Source organism: Aptenodytes forsteri, unplaced genomic scaffold, assembly GCF_000699145.1.
Source record: "Aptenodytes forsteri isolate BGI_AS27 unplaced genomic scaffold, ASM69914v1 Scaffold16, whole genome shotgun sequence".
Lineage (NCBI taxonomy): Eukaryota > Metazoa > Chordata > Aves > Sphenisciformes > Spheniscidae > Aptenodytes > Aptenodytes forsteri.
The window spans coordinates 1,160,185-1,182,344 of record NW_008794753.1 but is presented as its reverse complement, the minus strand read 5'-3'; the positions used below and the strand labels follow the sequence as shown (position 1 = coordinate 1,182,344).

The 22,160-nt window shown below is 40.8% G+C and overlaps 3 protein-coding genes across 3 annotated transcripts in view; 2 read left to right on the top strand and 1 right to left on the bottom strand.

The window, feature by feature from the left end:
* Window positions 1–7: 7 nt before the first annotated feature.
* Window positions 8–4,641, top strand: TPRG1L (tumor protein p63 regulated 1 like; the record flags this gene model as incomplete). Its single annotated transcript, XM_009274222.2, is given in 4 exon segments — window positions 8–114; window positions 1,532–1,708; window positions 2,328–2,481; window positions 3,247–4,641. Coding segments are annotated over 4 exon segments (633 nt in total), but the record flags the coding sequence as incomplete, so codon positions are not given.
* On the bottom strand, window positions 4,608–21,064 carry WRAP73 (WD repeat containing, antisense to TP73). Its single transcript, XM_019470732.1, has 10 exons — window positions 20,835–21,064; window positions 13,394–13,466; window positions 12,365–12,468; window positions 11,393–11,479; window positions 10,376–10,510; window positions 10,206–10,283; window positions 8,797–8,902; window positions 7,644–7,769; window positions 6,667–6,858; window positions 4,608–5,727 (listed from the first exon to the last, which is right to left on the bottom strand). Exons 3-10 carry the CDS (start codon window positions 12,437–12,439, stop codon window positions 5,618–5,620), a joined length of 909 nt encoding a protein of 302 aa, XP_019326277.1. The 5' UTR covers window positions 12,440–12,468; window positions 13,394–13,466; window positions 20,835–21,064; the 3' UTR covers window positions 4,608–5,617.
* A 30-nt stretch (window positions 21,065–21,094) lies between these two features.
* The window catches only part of TP73 (tumor protein p73), a 36,859-nt gene continuing 35,793 nt past the window's right edge, over window positions 21,095–22,160 (top strand). Inside the window, exon 1 of the mRNA XM_009274115.1 lies at window positions 21,095–21,126. Within this exon, the coding sequence (XP_009272390.1) occupies window positions 21,095–21,126 (32 nt within the window). The remainder of the gene's footprint in view (window positions 21,127–22,160) is intronic.

The window sequence follows — 22,160 nt, the reverse complement described above, 5'->3', positions numbered from 1 at the left end:
CCTCTTCCTTTTCCCCGTTTAGCCCGGCACGATAGAGCAAGCGGTCAACGAGATCCGCGTGGTCGTGACGCCCACCGAGGACGGGGAGGTGCAAAGCGTCTGGCTGCTCGCCGAGTAAGTAGCGCTGCCAAGGGCGAGGCCGCCTCTCTCTGCACGGCGAGATAAACCCCGGGCGAGGTTTAACCCCCGCATTTCACGTACGTCTTTCAAAACCGCACATCCCACAGCGCGCTTTTGTATTAGAGTCTTGCAAAATGGACACGGAAGCCTTGAAGTGGCCTGGGGTGGCTGTATCGCATCGCTATTTCTGTGTAATCCAACCCACTGAAGGATCTAGAGGAAAGCTCCTAAGTTAACTCATTACAAAATCCAGTGCAGTACAGAATTCACTCGAACACTAAAACCACTAACGCGGCTTTAATAAACTATTTCCTCAAAAGCCATGCCTGCACACCGAGTTACAGGCCGTTAGCCCTGTAAGTCACCAAGGAACAAAATGGAAGCTGACAATTTGCGGTGCAATCTGGACTAGGGGATAGGAGCAAAGCACGAGCCGAGCACGCCTACTTCTTTGGAACAACGCTTGGCCAGACTTGCAAGCCCCGAGCACTCCTTGGGGCAAGCAGAAGGCAGGGGCGGTTTCAGACCTTTCACCCTGGCACAAGTCGAACCGGCAGAGAGAGGCAGAGAGAAAGGTTCACGGCAGGTGGAAATGCACCAGCCCATTGCCTGGTCCCACTATTGGCACTTACGTTTACACAATGAGGATGGCTTTGGCCTCGTCAGCTTTACGTCAGTGTTCCTGTTGAAACAATAGACAATTTTTAATTTTTGTAAGGAAAAACAATTATATCAGTAACACTAAAAATAAGCTGTAGCAGATTTCAAAGGTGCTAGTTTAAAAGCTGAGCTCATTACCCTTAGAGTGAAGATGTGACCTACTCTTAGGTTGCCCTAAGGATGAAACAGTATTACAGCTGTGATGGTTCAACAGTGTAGTCTGGCAAAACACTCGGGGAAAGGTAGGATCTTTTATTCATGAAATTTGAAGAAACCGACAAGTTTTTGAATGTACAGACTGTCCTTACAGAGGAAAATGCCAAGTCAGGCCACACAGTTAAAGAAAACTATTTCTCTCTCCTGAACATGCACAAATGCAGTTAATAATTTAGCAAATGCGGCAGCATGCTGACAGCACGGTATTAAACACGTACTGGAAGAGCTGCTGGAGACTCATCTGCCCTGTTAAGTAGCATTTGTTCTCAAATAACAGGAGATAGCACTAGAGCTCGCTCTCAAGACCTTCAGACTTACTCTGATTTTCTTAACATTTTCCTAAGTTGTAACATGACTATGTTGTGACATTCAACCTCTTAGCAGACTTGCTGATTCAAAGGAAAGGCCGTAAGGGGAAACAGCATTACTAAGACTTCAGATTTGTTCTCCTTAGCGACTCTTCCATCTGTCAAGCTGCTAAGTGTTCCTAGCCCTTAATCAAAACTGCTAAAGCTCAGTCATGTTATCTTACCAGAATTGATCACTGGAACAACGAGAAGGAGCGTCTCGTTCTTATCACGGATTGGTCCCTCCTGATCTGCAAATACAACTTCATCAGCCTGCAGTGCCAGCATGTGACGAGGATAGCCCTCAGTGCAGTTGATACCATCTCTGTAGGAGAGTTTGAGTTCCCACCTAAATCTCTGAACAAGTAAGTTGACATCGTAATACTGCAATGTTACGGTAATTCTTGTATGGTTATGGTAAACAGTTTGAGCTGTCAACCTTTGTCACTGACCATTGGACAAGCTTGAGAATTCTTCCTCTTGCTCATGTGACTTTGCAAGCAGTTACTGAAACTTCATTACACCACTGCAGAGCAGCCGTGTTTTGCTGGGACGGCTAGTAGTTACGTTAAAAGTGAATTGCTCAAGGACTTTCAAGATGAATAGATTTGGGAGCAGAAGTTCATTGCCATTACGTAATGCGGTAAGTCGCAGCAGCAGTAGTGCCACCTTAGCATTACTAGAAAGCCACGTGTAAATGTCAGGTCATAGGTAACGCAGGCTATCCCAGGCAACGCGGTTCAGGCGTTGTGTCCTACGTGTCTAATGAGCTTAACCTTTTTGCACTCAGCTTATAAGAACGTACCTCTGCATATTTCAGGGGCTGACTTCTTCCATTACTGCTCTAGAGGAAAAACTTACTATCAAACTTATATTTCAGCTTCCGGCTTTAAGCAGGTCTTTTTCAGACAGTACATTTCTAATTAAACTTGCCTCAAAGACTCGGAAGTCTTACCATACTAATTCCGCTGTCTTCAATATCAGGCGAGAAGGTATCGGTATTCGAATTCAGTGGGACAAGCAAAGTCGCGCCTCCTTCATAAACAGATGGAACCCGTGGTCCACAAACATCCCGTACGTCACCTTCACCGAACATCCAATGGCAGATGCTGATGAGAACATTGCATCCCTTTGCCTAGTAAGGACAGCACCTCTCCTATTCTAGATGGCTTGTCGATCTCGTAGGCTGGATACGACTTAGATTATTTTGAAAGGATATAGCAGTTAAATCAAATAGAAGCAGTTAAATCAAAGAGACAGAACTTAGAGCTGTAAGCTACGTTTCCCCATTCTCCAAATTTTGACTTGCAGAGCAGCCCAGCTGTCAGTTTTTGCCAGCTACCCATAAATGGTTAATACAAGGAGGAAGCTGAAACTTCTGAAAGTGCCAAGTCCTGTAAAACCCAAAAGAAAATGGATCTTGGTGCTATTCCTACTCTTGCATACCTGACAGGCCGATGCCTGGCTTTTCATCTAGGACTGCCAGCTAATTAAACAAACAGTTTAACTGCTAACTGTAAACCTTCACTTAGGTGGTTCTCAGTTTTTCCTTGCAATAGTTGCTTTCCTCTGAAGGCTTCCTTAAAAATAGAACACTATGGTAATTTAAGTTCAACACATCAATGATAAGGGCAGGAGAACTACAGTAAGAAATAAACGATACTAGTCACCGATAAATCTTTACCCATCTAGCCCATGTGTTTAAGTTACATGTATATGGTGTCCTGGTATGAAATTAACTATCATTAAGGTTAAATGTCAGACCGTAAAGTTTATCATGGCACGTGAGATCCATGACAACTACAGCTATAGTGCTAATCCTTTACAATTTGACATCAGCAGCTGTTTGCCTAACAATTTTTAAAACAATGGAAAAACGTCAAGGTGATTTTTTTTCTTTCAGTTGGAAAACTTTAAAACTCAGCTAATTCAAGCTGTGAAGAAAGCCCAAAAGGAGTGTCCGTTGCCAGGAAGGGCTAACGGCGTGCTGGTGCTGGAACGTCCTCTTCTGATTGAGACCTACCTGGGATTGATGTCCTTCATCAACAATGAGGCCAAACTTGGCTACTCCATGACGAGAGGCAAAATTGGATTTTAAAATTCATTGCATTTAATCTTTTCAAGGGAAAGTGATTTGATATTGGTCTCCTGGGGAGAGCAGGCTGTGTGGCAGAATACTCGATAATCAAAGTGAAGAAGTTAGGGGAACGGAAGGGGGTGGTTGTAGATCTAACAGTTCACGGGAGGCCCTGGTTGTTACGGGGAATGCACAGGTCAGATTAATCCGAAGCAGACACAAGGTAGCGTCATTCTTGTATTTTGTACCCAATATTCAGCTCTTAGTGGTTCTTATACAGGGCTAGTGAGCAGCAGTATTGTCCATTTCTAGCTACATGTTCTTCCCTGTTAATTCAGTGCGATTGGTATCTGCTACAAACACTCTGCACAAATATGCAAGATACAGTAGAACATTCATGCCGTATTGCAGTTGTATCCCTATATATGGCGTCAAGTCACGTAGTGTGCTTGGGATTGATTTGTCTTGTTTAAAGAGGTATTAGTGTTCACAATTACAGTAATCTTGGCGTTTTGATTAATGCCTGTTAAGAATTTTGGAAGCTGTGTCAGTCATTCTTCAGCAGAGTCAGCAAATTTTGTTAGAGCTGTACTGTTAACGTCTGCTCAGAAGCAGTGTACGTGAACTATTACTTTGTAAACCGAGGTATATGGCTGAATATGCATTTATTAGCTTTTTCTAAAAATACCTCCCTCGAAGAACTGAGTCTAACTTCCTAGTTTCTTACGTATGTTTTCTTGCTGCAGCCGTAGAATAAAGACTCTTGAGAGAGAATATTGCCAAAAGCCTCACAAACACATTTGCCTTCAAAGCTATTATTTATAAAACTGAAAAGGAATTCTATTTTGATTAGATTTATATTCTTAGCAATTTTTCTTAAATCTACTCTGGTTTGGGACAGCAGCAGTGCAGACTTTTTAATGGAGACAGATCAAACTAAGCACTGTACGTCAATCTTGATTTCTACATTCTTGCACTTAACCTCATACAAGTGTATACGTGCCATTTTATCAGAGCATTTATCTGCGCAACTACAATGCTGAATAAGTGCTGTGCTGCGGTGGTGTTTTTTCTGAAGTTAAAGTAGATGCGTGTTTATGAAACTTATGTAAAGCTGAAGTCATGATGGAATGCAATAAGTTGCATGCCCCTCTCAATGCGTTTTCTAAGATACCTATTTAATTTTCATTAATCTTGCAGTAAAGTTAAATTTCAACTCAATTTGTTCTTCATTCTTCATTTTGTGGAGACTGAGGCTGTGAAATTAAGTAGCAAAAGAAAAAACATCCAATAAATGCCTAAACAATGGGCTCCCTTCTTTTGAGGAATACAGTGGCTGGTTACTCCGGGTAAAGATAAAGGATAGTCCAACTACTCTTTCCCTGCTGAACCGTCCGCTCCAATTTGGCACTAGATAGTCAGGTCAAAAGCTCCCATTTCAGTTGCCTGTAATATATCACTCTAAAGTATCAGTTATGATCCTTCTTGTAAAGATTCAGTGTAATAATTCTATGGTAGACCAGGCACAATTACTGACACCTGTTAGCATCTTAGTCTAGAAAATCATTACAGATGACTTCATTTGCTTTCTGAACAAAGGATTTGTTTTGCTTTAACAGTTCTTGATTTGCTAGAAGGTGTCTCACCAATGTATCTACTCTGCTACAATATTTAATTCTAATACACCAGAAAAATCTCTTGTCTCACAAGACTAGACATAAGCTGTACACTGCTGCGTGCAAATAACCGTTTCCTTGTGCTGGGATAAATAGCTACATAATCACATCACTGATAATATAGAAACAGACTTTAGAATGGCGAAGTGCAGGGTTATAGTTAGAATCATACCAAGTTTGTAACTATCAAAATATTTATTGGAAATTACAAAATTTAAATAATAGCTATACATTATATACACACGGCTACAATTTTAGAAAATAAGGTTTCATAGTTGACAAAGTTCAAGAGAAAGTTCAACTACATCAATAAGGAAGTTTTCTTGAAATCCAGACTTCATTCTCTACACTTTACGTCACTTCATTCAAATGCAAGCACAGTACTTCACACATTGGAGTTTGGGTACACTCCTTCAAATAAATAATTGATAAATACAAAAACTTCAGATTGGGCAATAGGGTTTGACCCCTTTCCTCATTCTTCCTCAAACTTGGGAGCATTTTTAATGCAAATGATACTGTTATTTTACCTCTTCTCTTTCTAAGTAACACACACAAAAGTTGTCCTTACTCAGAAGCGCCATGGAGTCTCCACTAGAATGCCAGGAGAGAGAGACGATCTGGAAGTCACCTGCAGAAACAGGTCAGAGTTTGTCAGCAAGAAGCTGACAGTCCGCCCTCTTACTCTAGGAAAAGGTAGCTGAAGTCAGTCACTCACATTGCAAAAAATACCCTCCCCATCTCGGAAGCCTTAACAGGGTGCTCGATTTTGTTGCTGCTGCAGTAGAGCCAATCTGCTCTCCAATACGGCAGTGCAGGTGAGCTGCATTACTGCCTCTTTCCCCCAAGCCTACAGTTACTTTGTACTCCACATAGAAGCATAGATTTTGTAGACTCGTCATTTTAACACAAAGAGGTGACATATGATTGTTCACCGGCGCAGAGCTGCAAACCCCAATGATATTGCCACTCCTTGTGTAGAGGAAAAAGTTGAATCTTTGCGATCTCTTTTCTGCTTAATATGCAGAAAGGCATTTATGTGATTTGAGCTAATGGCCTGGTATCACTTACTGCCAACCATAAAACTTCTCATCACACAGGCTGACTTAGAGTTCAGGTTCACGTATGTTCTTCTATCTTTCCACATCAGATTTACCTTGCACATTTTTCCCCATTAGAGTTTTGTTGTAGTTTAGTTGTTTTCAGAATACCCAAAAAAATTATAGGCATTTCAGAGTCTTATTTCAGCACTTGACATTCTGCACAACTACAGTTTCTATGTAAATAAACTGATATGAATATAAATCTTGAGAAAGAATTCAACATACCGTACAACTAAAGCAACAATTAAATCACTGTTAGCCCCTGTGCTCTGTCCTTGCTACATTTTTATCATGTTTGCTATGTCTCGTGAACTTTTTTTGAAGCTAGAAATACCTGTTTTTAAAAAGCTCCAAGAACACGTCTGAGCCATTTACATGATAATGCTCGCACCGATTTATAAGTGGAAAAATATTTTGTAAATAAGAAGCTGATGATGGCTTGTGGAAGTTATTGCAGGCAGCCTTACCTTCCATTGGAACCTGCACTGACACACAGCCAGCTGGGGACCATAAGTAGACTTTGCTATTTCCTGTACATACAGCAAGTCGAGGTTGTCGTGGATCCCACTGGAAAGATTGGATCGCACACAGCTGCTCTAAGACTACAAACAGTTTCAGCTTTTGAACGTCCCAGATCCAGACAGCATTAGGAATGTTATCTGTAAGAAGGAAGAGGTAATCGTGTAAATACCTGAAGGATGAAAAGATCACACTTTTTTTCTTTTAAAGAAATGGGCACTAATTGAGGTCTAACACAACACAAACCATTTAGGTACACCACAGATTTAACACCACTAGAGCTTTGCCTAGCAGCGCCTTCAATTTTCCCTTGGAAATACTGCAAAAAGGATAAAAGAAGTGATTTAGTTTGTCTTCCAGTCCTTCACTGGCTTTTATCAAATTATTCACAGTTATGCTGCCATTGATGGGTTTTGCATCTGAACCACAGCTTTTGCATCCAGACATAAACAGCCTTTCAGGACCATTGAAGGGAAAGATTAAAGGTTAATTACATGACTTTCACTATTTGAGGTAATCAAAAGCCTCCCCCACTACAGGTTGTGAAGAGTTCTGCCTTTCAAGAGACACTTGCTGTAAATGGAGGAGGAAAGATTTGTGTATTTCATTTTCTAATACAGTGAGCTCGCATACATTTGAAGAAATATAAAAAGCATACTATTTTCATTAAATGCAAAGCCAAGACTGAGTTAATGCACTGATAAGCAGTTCTGGCAGCTCACAATACTTTACGTATGCTAGAAGACACAGGCTGAATTTCCTCTGTAGTTACACGTTTGCACAACGGAGAGCTGATTTTAAATAGGGCCACGAGTCTTCTCATAGTGCAAAATAACTGACCAATTATTGTCCTCGTTTCTTTTATGAAAACACACCACAGACAATGAGTAGGTTTCCCCTTTAATATAGGGCAGTAGGAACTTACCATTTTTGGTTGCCAGGAAACAGTTATCTGGACTGAATGCCAACATCCCAATTCCCATTTTGGGATTTGCCCTGTCAGCAACTGGTTTGATATACTGTAAAGAAACTGGCACCTGGGAAATGTCATCTGGAATTTGAAATAAAAGTACTTCACTAAGCAAGCCTGAATGGACAAAATATTTAAATTCCAACTGTTAAAAAACCCCCTCGTCTCTGAAGTGATAGGACCGTATTTTACTCTTCTCCAAGACGTTCCAATCAAAAACTTCAATTATTTTAAGATATTGCATCTTCATATAAACAGCTTAGTATTCTTGCCCCTCTACAAAAAAAGAAAGGCCGGAAATCCAGGCAAGTCTGAGACTAAACTGTGAAAAAAAGGAGAGATCAAATTTTCCACTACCTTTTAGCTAGTATTTCAAACAAACACCAATGCAAAACAAAGATGATTTACAGTACCACAAACAATGAGACAGTAAAAAAAAAATAGAAAAAAAATACTAATCATACATTGTCTGCCATCTCTAATATTTCCAAGCCTGTTGTCTGGAGGCAAGTTTAAAGCATTGCTATGACTACAGCTTCTTAGACAAAAGCCAAATGGCACGCTCTGCTTTTTTACATAACCTCATACCCAAGGGATTAACTACCATCCTAAAACAGACAGCAAGACTGTAACACCTTCTGATTATTATTTTTTTTAAATTATTGGAACCGCCACACACTCCAATAAGATTCTTAATTGCAATAGTTCATCTGATTCCAGCAATTACCTGCAATGGTTAAACTAAGTCATGAAATAACATTGCATAGATTGAACAATCAGAAAAAAATCCACACAATGTTAAGACAACTTTTGCAAGCAACTCCAAGACTGAGATCTGGCTGCTATTTCTACACCCGAGCAATTACAGTTCTTTTCTACAATATCCCGCTAGTCTTTAAACCTGCCTTCAAACCACCAGGCAGACAGCATCCCCTCTAGCAGGGTGCTTACTGCTCTTGGAGCTCTTCAGTTAACTTGGGAGCCTTCAGCAGAGCATCCAGAGGATCCGTTCCAGTATCAAAGAGGCAGAGTTTGCCTATAATGTGTATTTATAGAAAGACTTCACACGGCAAACTCAAGTGTCTCATTTCAGTAAACTTTGGCTTACATTTACTTTGTGTGCTGAAGAGAGAACTAGCCAATGCTCTTGTTGGAGGGAAAGAAAGTCTCTCTGTTTCAACAGATGGGGATTTCTCCACTTCTTTATACACAATCTACAAAGAAACAAGTGAGAGTTCTACAGAAGGGCCTCAGAGAATTTGAACATGGGCTATTACCAAATCATCCACATCCCACTAGCTCATTTTCAAGTGTATTATCTCTCAGCATCCCCCAGTTCATCAATGGAGGAAAGGGCTTCGGTAGGCAAATACCAAATCCAGAATTCCCAGTGAATCATTTGCTATTTGGAACCATGATCAGGAAAACACTCCTGTGAAAAATAACCAAACCTTGAAGTCTACAAAGAATGAGTCTGCCAGAGCACACCTCATTCATTATTCCTGAGAGCTAAATCTGGCACTACAATAAATCATCTTCATTACAATGGGAACATAGATTTCATTTTTGCAACAAAGAATCTTTAATTGGATACTATCATAAATAAATGTGAACAAAGTGCAACACTGCAGAAGGAAATAGCAAAAATATTTTAATAGTGTGCCTACAACATATTATTCCCAAATGCAAGCACCAGGATAAAATGCACCAACTGCAATTCCTGCCTGTGTAGCAGAGATTAACAGAGCTATTTCCATTTGTTTTCCACTGCATATTTTATACCTAACTGGAAGCAAGGGCATTTTTCAGTTGTGAGAAGTTTTGCTGAGGTGCATTTAATTGATCATGCCTTGCTTCTGGTTAAGAGGCATCAACACAGTCACGTGAATATTGCAGACTTACAGTCTACACACGTAAACTCTTACAGGATACCTGTCCGGACACAAGACTAGTCCTTCCTCTGCAGTGGCATGTAGCACTGCTACACTGTGTGTTCTTTTTACCTTGATGGATGAGAACAGCTTGTGATTTTCGGAACAAAAGCTACAGCTCTCCGCCTGCTGCCAACTATCCAGAATCTGTTGGGCCTTGCATATACATGTATGCAAGGGTAAAAATAAATGATGACAGACGTTTACAGGAAACGCTCTTTAGGTGAGCTGGCTGAGCTTGTACATACAAGATGTAAATCTGATCACAATCCAGTTCCAATGCTGTTTAAAGTCATGGATTGTGTAAAGCTGAGACAAATCTCTCCTGTTAAATTTCCCAGTTTGCCATCATCCGCATACCCAAATCTGTAACGCAATCACCATGTACATCAAAATACACTGGCATAAGACAGAAGTCATCTGAGAATCTATTAGTGCTAAAGCCGAGAGGATCATATGTGCGTATTCCATCAAACTTGAAAGGATTCCTCTATTTTTCTTACATCCCCAAGTTTTCATGCAATTTCCCAAGCCCTTATTTACATTGAGCTGCTAATGCTTCAATGGATTCTGGATCCATACTTACAGTCTTGGTGTTAGCAATAGTTGCTGGATGCTCAAACTCTGTGATCTTCTTCCAAGTTACGTGGTTCAAGATACGCACCTAATTCAAGAAAGCATTGCAAGACAAAACTGTTATGACCAAGTTCTACAAATGGTTTAGATAAAAAGAGAGGAAATAAACCTATTTCTTACCTTTTCATCATAGCTGCCAATTGCCAAAAATTGACTGCTGGGACTCCAAGCGATTGATTTTATGCCTAGCGACCATTCATAAGCCCGATACGTGGATAGCAGTCTGCCATCAAGGGAGTATAGCAATATTTTATACTGAAACATAAACAAATTAATTCTAAAGACTAACAATATTGTTAAAAGCCATAGATAGGCAAAGCCATTCCTTCCAAACTCTCCCTGCTTAAAACACAGCAAGTTAAATACAAAGAGCACGGTCTCCTATCTGTGACTTGAGACAAGAGGCTCTAGGCTTCCAGTTTGGCTCTTTTGGCACTCACAGAACACGTCCACCCTGTCCCCAGGAGCCCAGATGCCCCACCAGGCCTGAACGATGGCCCATCCAGCCCAACGCTCTTCAACAACATCAGCAGCGGATGCCATTATGGAAGACTCTCATGCTCCTTCAGCATCTGCAAGCCATCTGATCAGGGACGTTACAACCCTGCCCATTCCCAGGGGTATTTGTTTTGATCATGCTGCCCATAACTTTGTGGCCACAGAAGGACACTTTTCTATACCTAGAAGTTCACCTACTCAGAGCAGAAAGGATAGGAATTTATATATTCCTTGCTAACTTTTTGGGTGAGTACTTTTACTTAACTGTAAAATTACTGTGCAATGCAATGCAAAGTAAAACAGTAGAAGAGTCTTACAGAAGAATTCTTTCATTATTCTTTCATTATTTCAATAATGGCTTCTGCAATGTTTACAATCACTTTTTTTTTTTTCAAGATAAATTGGAAAGAAAGCTAGTAAGATAATTTGCTGTCATTAAAGATTTACATAACAGTTTGACACACACTTATAAGGACATCCACTACCAATAGAAGTATAATATTTAAAATGGTTTGAGTTCAGCTTTTGTTATGTTTACAAGAAAAAAAATAACACTAGTTATTTTAGTTACTGCTTTATACATAGCGGCTACAAACCAACTCGAACTCTCCAAGAAAACAATCTGCTTTTTCCTCATACCTCCAGACACGTACCCCACACTGCCAGAACACAGCCATTAGGAGCCCATTCAATCCCAAACAGATCTTGCGTTTCAGCGTCAAAATGCTGCCCCCAAAAGAGAAAAAAGAAAACCGTTTGAAATATTATACTAACAAATACCGTTGCATCTGACCTAACATAGTCCTCAGTTTTATCCTTTTAAGTGCTACCACAAATGCAAAAGAGCCTTTTGTATGCTAGCGTAGAAACAGAAATATTTTCTTTTGTAATAGTATGCTGCATTCACTGTTTCTTTGGTTTGCCTTTACAGAAAAGGCAAAAAGTTGCTATACCTTAAAAAGAACAGCACTTCATAAGAAAATAAAAGTAGTTACACTGAATCAGTCAAGAGATTTAGCCTAATTCCTTGCCTCAGAAAGACAGGTACGGGATCATTAGGGAAGAGCTTGGGAACATGACAAGCATTTAGTGGTATTTCCCAAATTTTGCTATCAGCTTCTAATGACTCAGAATTCCTGAACCAGAGGTGACACTACGTACAGACTAGTTCTTAACGGGTTTTAATTTCTCAGATCTATCTGGTCCCCTAAGACATGCTAGTGTGCATCCTTCACAGACTAGTCTCACTGTTAAACAGAAAATAGGACAATTTATATTATACATTCCAAATGATCACTTATCACTTTTTCAAGCATTTGATACTTTCATTATTATTAACATAGCATAGTTTATTGTAAATAAGCTCAAGCAAGAATTTAAAGGCGAACTTTTGTATTCCATCAGAAATTCTTTACGTGCATATAGTATATATTGGCCTCCTGAACAGAACACTGCTATGGAAGTATGCCTGCAGGCCAATGAAGGAGTCAGATGCTGTATAGAAAATGCATTGGCAAGTCTAAAATCAGACTACCAAAGTGAGTTTAAAGCAGCGTGCAACATATGCTTGTAGTCTGTGCAGAAGCAGTGGAAGGCAAGGACATATCTTACTCTCAGTAGCTGCCAGTCGCTGCACACAAAGATGCTAATGAAGTCCTTGCAGTCACGTCTTTCCGCTACTGCCATATAGCGGCCATCCTTAGTGAAAGCTATCCCTGCCAATGAGACAAAGTTAATTAAAAAAAAAAAAAAGAGAGGAAACAAGACAGAAGAGCTGACAATTCTTCAATGAAAAGCAGTTACTCCCAATTCAAAGGAGAAATAAAAAGACAAGGAAAAATATCTTCACAGAAGATCACATTAATCAAGGCAATGCATAGTTTTACTAATTTGCTTGTGTTGGCAATTCTTAAACTTTGAATATACTATTTGTAAGGATCCAGCTTCACAGCTATTGCAGAACTTCAGCATGCTTCAAAAAAACCACGTTTGATTACTGACAGACAGTTGTTATATAAGAACAGCAGATTCCAAATAAACAGTTCATTTAGTCTAGCTAAATGGATTAGTTATGCAACCATTGGTACTCCACCGACTTCCAGGCATAGGTCCCCATCCACTCTTATTTTATATGTAATACATAATTGTCTTTGTCGTATATGGGATATTACTACAGACAAGCCTCAGGCAGGAAACTGCTAACCACAGCCATGTGGCTCGACAGTCCCGACACGAGCCTCCCTTTCAAACCTTTTCATGTGTAAAAGATGACAAAAGCCACTTTGGATTAGTGTTTTTCATCACCAATGCATCCAGCTTAATTTAATGTCTTAAAGGACCCTTCGGAGGCGAACACAACAGAAAGATGTGTATTTGAAGAACAGGCACATAGATCAGACGTAATCCTTCATTCACAGTGAGAAGGTGACAACCCCAGAGCAGATCTTAGTGCACTGGCGGCAGGTGGCACACAGGCGCTGATCTCAGAGACCGGCATCCCCGAGGGCGAGCTAACCCCCCCAGCAGGGAGGGTGCCAGACCCCATTCCGAAACACTTGTTTCGTCATTACACATCAAATTCATTTTCCCTTTCTGCCACATTAAAAAACACCATTCCTGTGTTAGATTCGTGACACTTACCCTGCTGACAAGCTTTGGGATACTTGATGTAAGACACAGATTTCGTACACAAGGACCACACAGTTATCCGCAGCTGTCACAAAGAGAAAGAGACAAGGAAGTATTTGTTTATTTTGGGAGATAAAAAACCAAGTACATAGAAACCCATAAACCTAAGTTCAAGAACACAGAATAGGTCAATATACCTCTGGGGTTAATTAAACTTTGCAGCTATTCTAGGTAGCTCAAACGCAAAGCCCTAAGAAGTAACTGCGAGGAATTATCTCCCAACTGCCTTCAGTTAGCAAGGTTACTTATTCCAAATTAACATTACAGGCACACTGAATACTCTAGAGGGGTATGAGATGCAGAACACCAATATGGAGAAAAGCTCTTCATTAACATTGAAGTCGCCGATATTAGCATGAATCTAGCTACATGATTGCCAGTGTATCGTACATAGACACTTTCCAGTTGGAAAAACACAGTTTCATCACAGACTCTAGAAGAGAGATGAGAAGGCTCTTGCATTTATGAATGGATGAGACGTTACAGCAGCTTAAGAACATCATACCTCTTGGGACAAGGCTTTTAAGTATGAAAATTTAGCTGTATTTTTCAACTTTTAGACACACTCAGCTTTGACAGCCACTTTGCATTTTGCTCTTCCCTCCTCAGCCACCCGCAAGAAGGCAACACTATGTAATTACTGAAAGAATTAGAAAAGAACCAAAATAAGGTATGCAAAGCAAGGCACTAAACATCTCGTTTGGGGTATTTCTGGAGGCTTGTGCATCCATAAAACACAAAAACTGCAGGGAAGGCAGTCAGCTGCAAAACAAGCCTCTCCACAGCTCTTCAAGGTCACAGCCTGCATTCTGGAAGCTCTGCGTTGCCATCTGCAGATTATTCAATTAAAAACAAATACTTACTCTCCCTTAGCAACGGCAGCCACACCAGACATATGTGCATTAATCAGTATGTCATGTGAACCTTTGCATTTATAGCTGGAGTGAGGAATGTTTCCAGTGTAATTTTTTTCTTGTGTTTTCTTACATTTTATTGCACCAAGGTAAGAGATTCTAGAAGAGACGCAGGTGAAACTATTTTTGCAATAAAGCACCATGGTCATAAAGCTACCTTTCTGATTCATTATGTACATAAAACTTCAGCACTGTCTACCGTCTCATCATCCTCCTGCATCGGATGCAGGCCATCAGCATCACCAGCAGTCTTGGGAGGCAGTTTCCGCTACACTTTTTTGCATGTTTGTCCTCAATGCACATTTTCCTTCTCTGAAGTAATTGGTACTATTCAGTGGTGACAGACTCCAAGGCATAAGGTCCTATGCATCTGTTCTATCTGGCAACACATTGCAACAGAACTTGGAGGGGTTTTTTTCATTGCTGACTTGATCATTTTTGCCAGAAAGCAGGATTCAAGTAACTGACATGGTGTTCAAACCAAGTTACAGAATCCAAATAAATGCTGCCTCCCTCCAGAGATATGCAGAGTCCCAAAGCAAAAGAGCAGCATTAGCTGTTCTCCCACCTGCTTTTTATAGACACAAGAAAATTTTGAGATTTGAGCAGACAAGAGAAATCAATTTTTTTAAAAAAATTTATTACAGGAAAGAGCACAACCAAGTCGGATACCAGTCCACTTCTATCCAAAGTTAAAAAAGGTATTGGACCACTATTTAATGCAGTGTTTATTATTCTCTTCCTTTATTTTACAGCTACGAAATTACAACTAGGCATCTATAGTACCAGCTTTAGGTTTAGCAGGTCCCAGAGGAATCCACTAGGTGAGTAACATTAATCAAGTTTTATCACTGCAACTGCTCACTTCCGGACATACAAAAATACAGCATTGTTAGTCTGCTCTTCACGCAAGATTTACTTTAAAAATACCAACACAATGCCTACTCACATTCTTCTATAGCAACTGCAATAGTGATATGCTGCTTGCTCCTATTAACTGCAGTGTGAAACGTACTTGCTGCTGTTCCTCCCCTTGACCAAAACACGCAGCATACACAACACGCATTCTACAGCCACTTAATACAAGCTTAGCAGCTGCAAGCTTTGAATGCTAAGGTCTGGATCATAATTTTTCCTGACAAAGGCATCCAAGTTTACATTTGTGCTGCTACTTGGCCTCACAATCAACTTACCTGGCCTGCTGTGCGTCAAACACACTTCTATCCTGGACCACATCAGCTGGCTCAGAGCCTCAGAACAAGGCAAAACCTTACTGCTCACATCAAGCTCAAGTACATCGGAAGAGGAAAATCTCTAGAGGTGAGAAAGACGTGCAGAGCTCTTGCTGTCACCTCTGCCTTGCCTGAGACTCCACCGCAGAAGAGAGAAGGCAAGGACACCTTCGTTTTGAAAAGTCCTTCCGCATCCATCTCTGCTTCATCCTTGGGTGCAGTCCTCTGTCTGCTGTTCAGACAGAACCTTCTCTAAAAGGGTCAAGTTTTGTAACTCCCCAGAGAAAACACTAATAATTGTTTCCCCATTCATTCTTGTCACGTTTTGCTTAACTGTGTGCGTGCACTTCAACGAAACCAAAAGTTTTGGTAACATTAAACACTGATATTGTTTGAGCAGTGCCCATATTACCTCCCCAACACCTCATTTCTAGGATGTATAGCATAAATTGCAATAATGGCATTGCCGTACTTGGGAGTGACTACAGAACGCAACCAACACACTCATGGGATGTTTACACTCAGTCTACAAAAAAAACCCCACAAAAATATACTTTTGAAAACAAAGACCTATTATTACACTGGATGCCTACAACCCTTTGATAACCAAAGCACTTCATCTTCAGACTTTATCTAAGTCGGTCACAACACACCCATAATAGCTAATAAGATAATTTCTCCCTCCCGAAAAGGCTGCAAGCTAGTAAGAGAAGGACACAACTGCAAGTCGGAGACCACGTATATGCGCTGCCATAACTTCATTGCAACCTCTTGCCCAAGTCACGCAACACGTAACCTGAAGGTTTTGGCCTAGTGTTAGCAACATGTAAAAGCAAACCATTCTGATTCCCAAAATTAGGATTCTTTTCAGTTGTTCTATTTGTGTACACTCAAACATTTTTAGAAACTGAGAAAGTTACATTATGTGCTTAACATATGGACTTCAGACCTATCTTACATGGATTAACAATATGTGTACAATTAAATTGTGACAAAGGGAGAACCTTCATATTCCCAGCTGGAACTGAAACGTTATTCCACAATCTTGCCGAAGCTGCCAACATAAACTAGCCCAAGAAAGATTATTTCACAGCTAGCAGAGATGATTATGAGAGACAGAAACATAAAATGCACAGAGGGTGAAAAAAGAAAACCAAAAACACTTCAAAAATTACAATAAATCGCCTTGCTCTTATTTGCTTTTCTCAGACATTTTGTGGGGAAGGGACAGTTGCTTTTACAGCAGGAGAACAGATCATGGTCAATTAAGTCTGCAGTAAACACTTCTTCACTGATCATTTTGAGGGGTACTTTCTCTTTAGCGTAGATGACTCGATTAAGTGGAGTTGTCAAACTCAAATGCTAATGATAATGGTGTCTGAGAAGTTTTCAGCTGTTGTTTTGCAGTGGAAAAACAAACCAAAAGCAGAAGCATTTTTAAAATAGCCTAAAAACAGCTGAGAAATAAAAGGTATTTAGATGGTAACGTGATAAACAGTCTCCAGTGCCGGGTTCAGGACTACGTCCCAATGTTGACAGCTATAGGCAGGTGTAAGACTGGTGATTTTCAATAGATAAAAACACACTTTTAAACAACCTTGCATCTCAAATGACTGTCAACTTTTGTCCCAGACTTGACTGGGTCACAAGGCCTCCTTACATAGCAGTGTCTGTCAGCACCGGATTTCAGAAGATTATTCAGAGCACATTCCTCGACAGAAAGCATTTTTCAGCCAATGTAGCCATTTACAGTTACTAAGGATTAGCTCCAATATACACAGAAACACACACTTTTTCCCCCCGCTGCTGTAGTTTGAAAGAAGCTCCTTAATGCTTCAGTACCTAACGTGTAACTAGAGAAAGTACAATATATGTAGTTTGTAAGTATGGCTCTTAAAACACTCAAGAACAATGCTGCTGATCTTCAAACTATTTATCACAAAACATGAAAGTCACAAGGAAGCAGAGGATCCATTTGCTTTCTCCGTATCTTTTACCTGCAGCTCTTGTTTAAGCTCTACATGTGCCTATGAATTCGGGTGGAATGACAGCACTGAGAGAGGAGAGACACCTGCTACAACACCTTCCACAGGACAAACCGATAATGTGGAATCTTCTAGCAATCAGCTCGCTGCGTTACACACTGTAGGCATGCGGAACCGCCTCACAAAACAGGGTGGATTTCAGCAGGAGAGGAATCACCCACTACAAAATAAGTAACAAACGATAGCTATGGGACAACAAGCTGCTTTCCAGTGCACTGCATGAATCAATATAATTAACATGGTGTTCCAACTTCTTCAGATTCCAGATAGACTTTGCGTAGCCGGCTTTCAGAAGGTGTTTTTTCCAACTAATTTAGACTTGCTTTGATTAATCAACTGAGAAAAAAGTACCTCCATTTTTTTCCCCAAAAAAACCCCTGCTTTTCCTAACAGAACTGTACTCTAGCTTGGTATAAACAACAAGGTGATGAAAAATCAAGTTGCAACTATTCTGACCACTTCTCATGTGGAGCTGTAAGATATAAGCAGACAATTAAAGAAAAAAAAAAGCCTTCCAAGTTTGGAAGTACCTTTGAATATATCCAGCTGCCCAGTAAAACTAGTTTTTGCCTGGCAAAACCTAGCAAGTCTGTATCTCACCTTGCAGTTTGCCAGTCTGGGCAGCAGCGCTGACAGTCTCCAACAGAAGGAAATCCTCCAATCCAGCATAGCAAGAGTTTAAGGAACAAGCCTACATCTTTTCTACATCTCAACAGGACTTCCATCCCAGATGCTGACAGAATGACCCCTCCACACATAACACTTAAGCTAACACACAGCACAAAGATGCTTTCAAAATTCTGGGGCAAGTAAGTAGGTACTACCCACACTTTTGTAATTAAGCATGGTAAAATTCCTCTGCGTCTGTCAGTAATCCGTTATTGTGAAAAACAATACACTCAAGTGAAAGGACAGAGTCTCTATATACTTCCTCCGATAAGACAGTACCATTTAATTGCCTTGTATACCATGCTGTTTATTGCAGTGACTGTGTAAAGATTTAGATAGGTACCTGTATCATTCAATATTACTGTACATTGTGTAACAATTCTGGGACCCAAAAACCTGCACGTTATTACAGACTCATCTCCAATAAAATGATCGCATTTGCAGAGTTCTGTTAACGTTAAGTGCATATAGAGCATTGCTGCCCATCTCAAAAGACTGAACAGAGTCAAAATGGATTTTGGAAACACGTGTCAGAATTCTGATGCACTCATCGCGAGTTAGGAACTGCACACCAGTCACATCAAAAACCCCACATTATTCACTATAACGCTGACTACAAAAAGAACCTCACTGCAAGTTAGCCGATGAGTAATTTTTCTGAGGCACTAGTAAGTACGGATTGCTAGAAATAAATTAGCACAACCATATCCTTTAAAAAAATTTCTGGGAATAAGAAAGTTATTTGTGAGCTTACAGTGGAGCTCACATGTTGACCCGAAGAATTACAAGTATGAGTAATTAGTTGGTGCTGTTTGGAAGTGTCAGGCTACCAAAGCCAAGCTGCACTGGTTGACAGGGAATCCCTAAGCCCTCCAAGCAATCGCTGAATTTGATAACGTACATAATACACCAATATTAAGTATCCTGACACTTTCTGTCTCGAGCACTACTCACGCCTGTCCCACCAGACTATGGATTTAGCATAGAGAGAGTAAACACAACTCAGACATGAGCATAACCCAGGCAGCTGTCTGACAAAAGCTAATTTAGCAACCTGTTTACAGCTGGAAAGAAAACTTATCCCAACACATATGCCAACTTGGCAAAGGCTTAATGAAATCCTCTAAGGTCAAACCAAGTTCTGTTGGGAGGCAATAAATACTTGCTAGTCCACCCCCACATGCACGTGCCATGAGATACTCACTTGTAGCACATAGCACCAGCCTTCAGTTTGGGTTACTCAGACTACAACACTTCTGCCTGACTAGCAGGCATGTCTTCACTGACTTCAGGTTAAAACTCTTTACTCACTTTTTTTATTTTAATCGCCAAAGGGGTGATTCATTCCTGGGAAAACTAAGGCCCGAATTCATCCCTCCTTGTCACCCACTATCTAAAGGGGTAGGGGAATGGAAAGAAACTGCTTTATAGCCAGAAAATCTCTACCCCAGTCAGCACTAAAAATCCTTGCCAGCACGAAATTCCACCGTGTGTGCATCAGGAACTACACCGTAGCTGCATACAAGTTTCTCCACAGGTTCCCTTGAGAGCACCAGCACTTGCACTAACTCAAGTCCGCACAGAGATGACAAAGTCCCCCATCTATATTCCATTTACATTGGGATTTGTATGAAAAAAGGAAAAATCTTACAGTGTAACATTTGAATTCAGTGCTAGCAAGGGCTATGACACGATAACCTGTCATCTAAAATCCATCTACGGTTTTGAAAGAGTAAATACAGCAAAGAGAAAAATGTCTTGCATGTAGTTCTTAGCTATTTTCTGACCGTTCATCATTGTACTGAATAACATGAATCGTCAGCTCTAATGCGAAGACCATAAAGGTGGAGAGTCAGACTTCCACATGCCTTCTAACAAGCCCAGTGTCCGGCATCCACAAACCGATTTGGATTCTACCTTAGTGTGGATTCCAGAATGTGGCTCTTAATCAGCACTTACACATGTGTGGATTCCAGAATGTGGCTCTTAATCAATCAGCACTTACACACGTTTTAATTTTAATTTTGCAAGTGGTTCTATCAACAGCCATCTGACTCCTATGTGTAAAATCAAACAATTATGAAAGTATTTCCAGGATCTGGATCTAAATCTCATCTCATAGGTCAATAATCCCAAGATCATATTTTTTAATTCCATAGCCACTCTTAAATGTTTATGGTTTGGGGTTTTTTTTGCTAGAAACCCTGAGCCTTCCCTGAACTACAACACATTTGATTTCTAAAATTGCTTTGATGAATGCCAGTTATCCCTACACTTTTCTCAAACACATAATTTTACCTTGAAAGCTAAGTGTCCATTTTCTATCTTATCATCAGATGCAAGAGAATAAAATGTTAACAGAACAGCTAACATCTAAACTGGAATTAACCTAGATTACGTATCTGAATATAGGAGAACTATATCCACGTTCTTTACCACCGCTACAGCTTTAAGAGCTTTAGGTTATTTTAAGAGGCAAAGGGCAGACAGTAACATCTGACACCGTCGAGAGCAATCATGACTTCACGCTTACATGGAACTCCGTTGTATTGAGAATGTGACGACCATCCGGACTCCAGCATGAAGCCACCAATCCTGCCGACCCCTCGTCTATCTTACAGTGCCAGTCTGGCTGCTCCAAGGACCAGACCTAGGTCAGAGAGGAAACCAAACAGACAGTGCACCAAACGAACAGCTCATCAACACCTCTGCTTAGGAGAATACGCTACAGCTGAGAAAAGGTTCCTGCATCGCATACCAGGGAGGTCAGGAAACCTCTGAAAGCCCGTGGCCATGAAGGACTGGCGCTGGATCCCACTACAAAAGTAAGCCCCACGCCTCTGCGTGTTAATACAAATTGTACAGTAAGGTGGTTTCTTTTTTCCCTGTGACAAATATTCTCAACATCCAACATTTAAAAAAAAGTTTAAGTCCATTTAACAAGTTTGCATGTATTTATTTCCTACTGAACTGAGAAACTGGTAAGATAATCTCCAGCTTTGATTTGTTTTGATAAATATTTTTATTCTAAATTTGTTTGGTTTTTTTTTTTTCCCCAAACTAAGATGTTTGTCATGGTTTTAAAAATAATGGCATGCTGGGTTATCTTCAAACCACACGTTATCGATAACAATGTCAGTTGCTTTAGCAAAAGCATCGAACTAGCGCTTGCTGTTGAGAAGCTCTCACTCACACCACAGACGAACCCCCAATAGGAAACATATTCTGCCCTGCTTTTGCCCTTACCTGAACGATCCCTCGCTTGTACATGGCACATAATATGAACAGAGAATCAGACGACCATTCTATGTACTGGATCTGATCCAGGCACGTGTACAGCTGGAGGATCTGGAGGGTATTCACATCCCGAACCACCAAACGGTACTGCACGCACGAAGCCTGAACAAGAACAAAACCACAGCTGAGCTGGTGCACCGACACCGGGCTCGAGAGCCACGACTGTTGCTGCGCCGTGACAAAACGCCGCGCTGCCGTGGGCTTGACGCGCTGCAGACGCCACTCGGATGTTCCGTTTCAGAAGGGCTCGACGTGCGCTGTGCCCTACAGCGGACTGCAGCCAAAACAGTCAAACCGGGAGGGAAGGGGGGCTGTAGCAGTAAAAAGAATCCTCGTTCATTCTATCACTGCTGGTTAACTAATTCTACCTTCAAAAAAAATTACGCCTGGCCTCAGAACTATTATTTTATTTAATTAACCTTAACCAGGTCTCCCTTACGAAGACCCGCGCTGACTACAAGCCTCTCGGCAAGCAAGCCGTCCCACATACGCAGCTAGGTTTTTGCGGGAGCGACGGCCCTATCGCTACTTCTTCGGTGCCCGGCTCCGGAGGCCCGAGGGC

What these genes read in the sequence shown, in the direction of transcription:
- WRAP73 (XM_019470732.1), bottom strand. Translation starts at nt 12,439, where the DNA reads ATGGCAGTAGCGGAAAGACGTGACTGCAAGGACTTCATTAGCATCTTT. An exon ending in TGTGGGGTACGTGTCTGGAG is followed by an intron (nt 10,511 to 11,392) that starts GTATGAGGAAAA and finishes TTTATGTTTCAG; the next exon opens with TATAAAATATTGCTATACTC. An exon ending in AGTGCAGGTTCCAATGGAAG is followed by an intron (nt 5,728 to 6,666) that starts GTAAGGCTGCCT and finishes CTGTTTCTGCAG; the next exon opens with GTGACTTCCAGATCGTCTCT.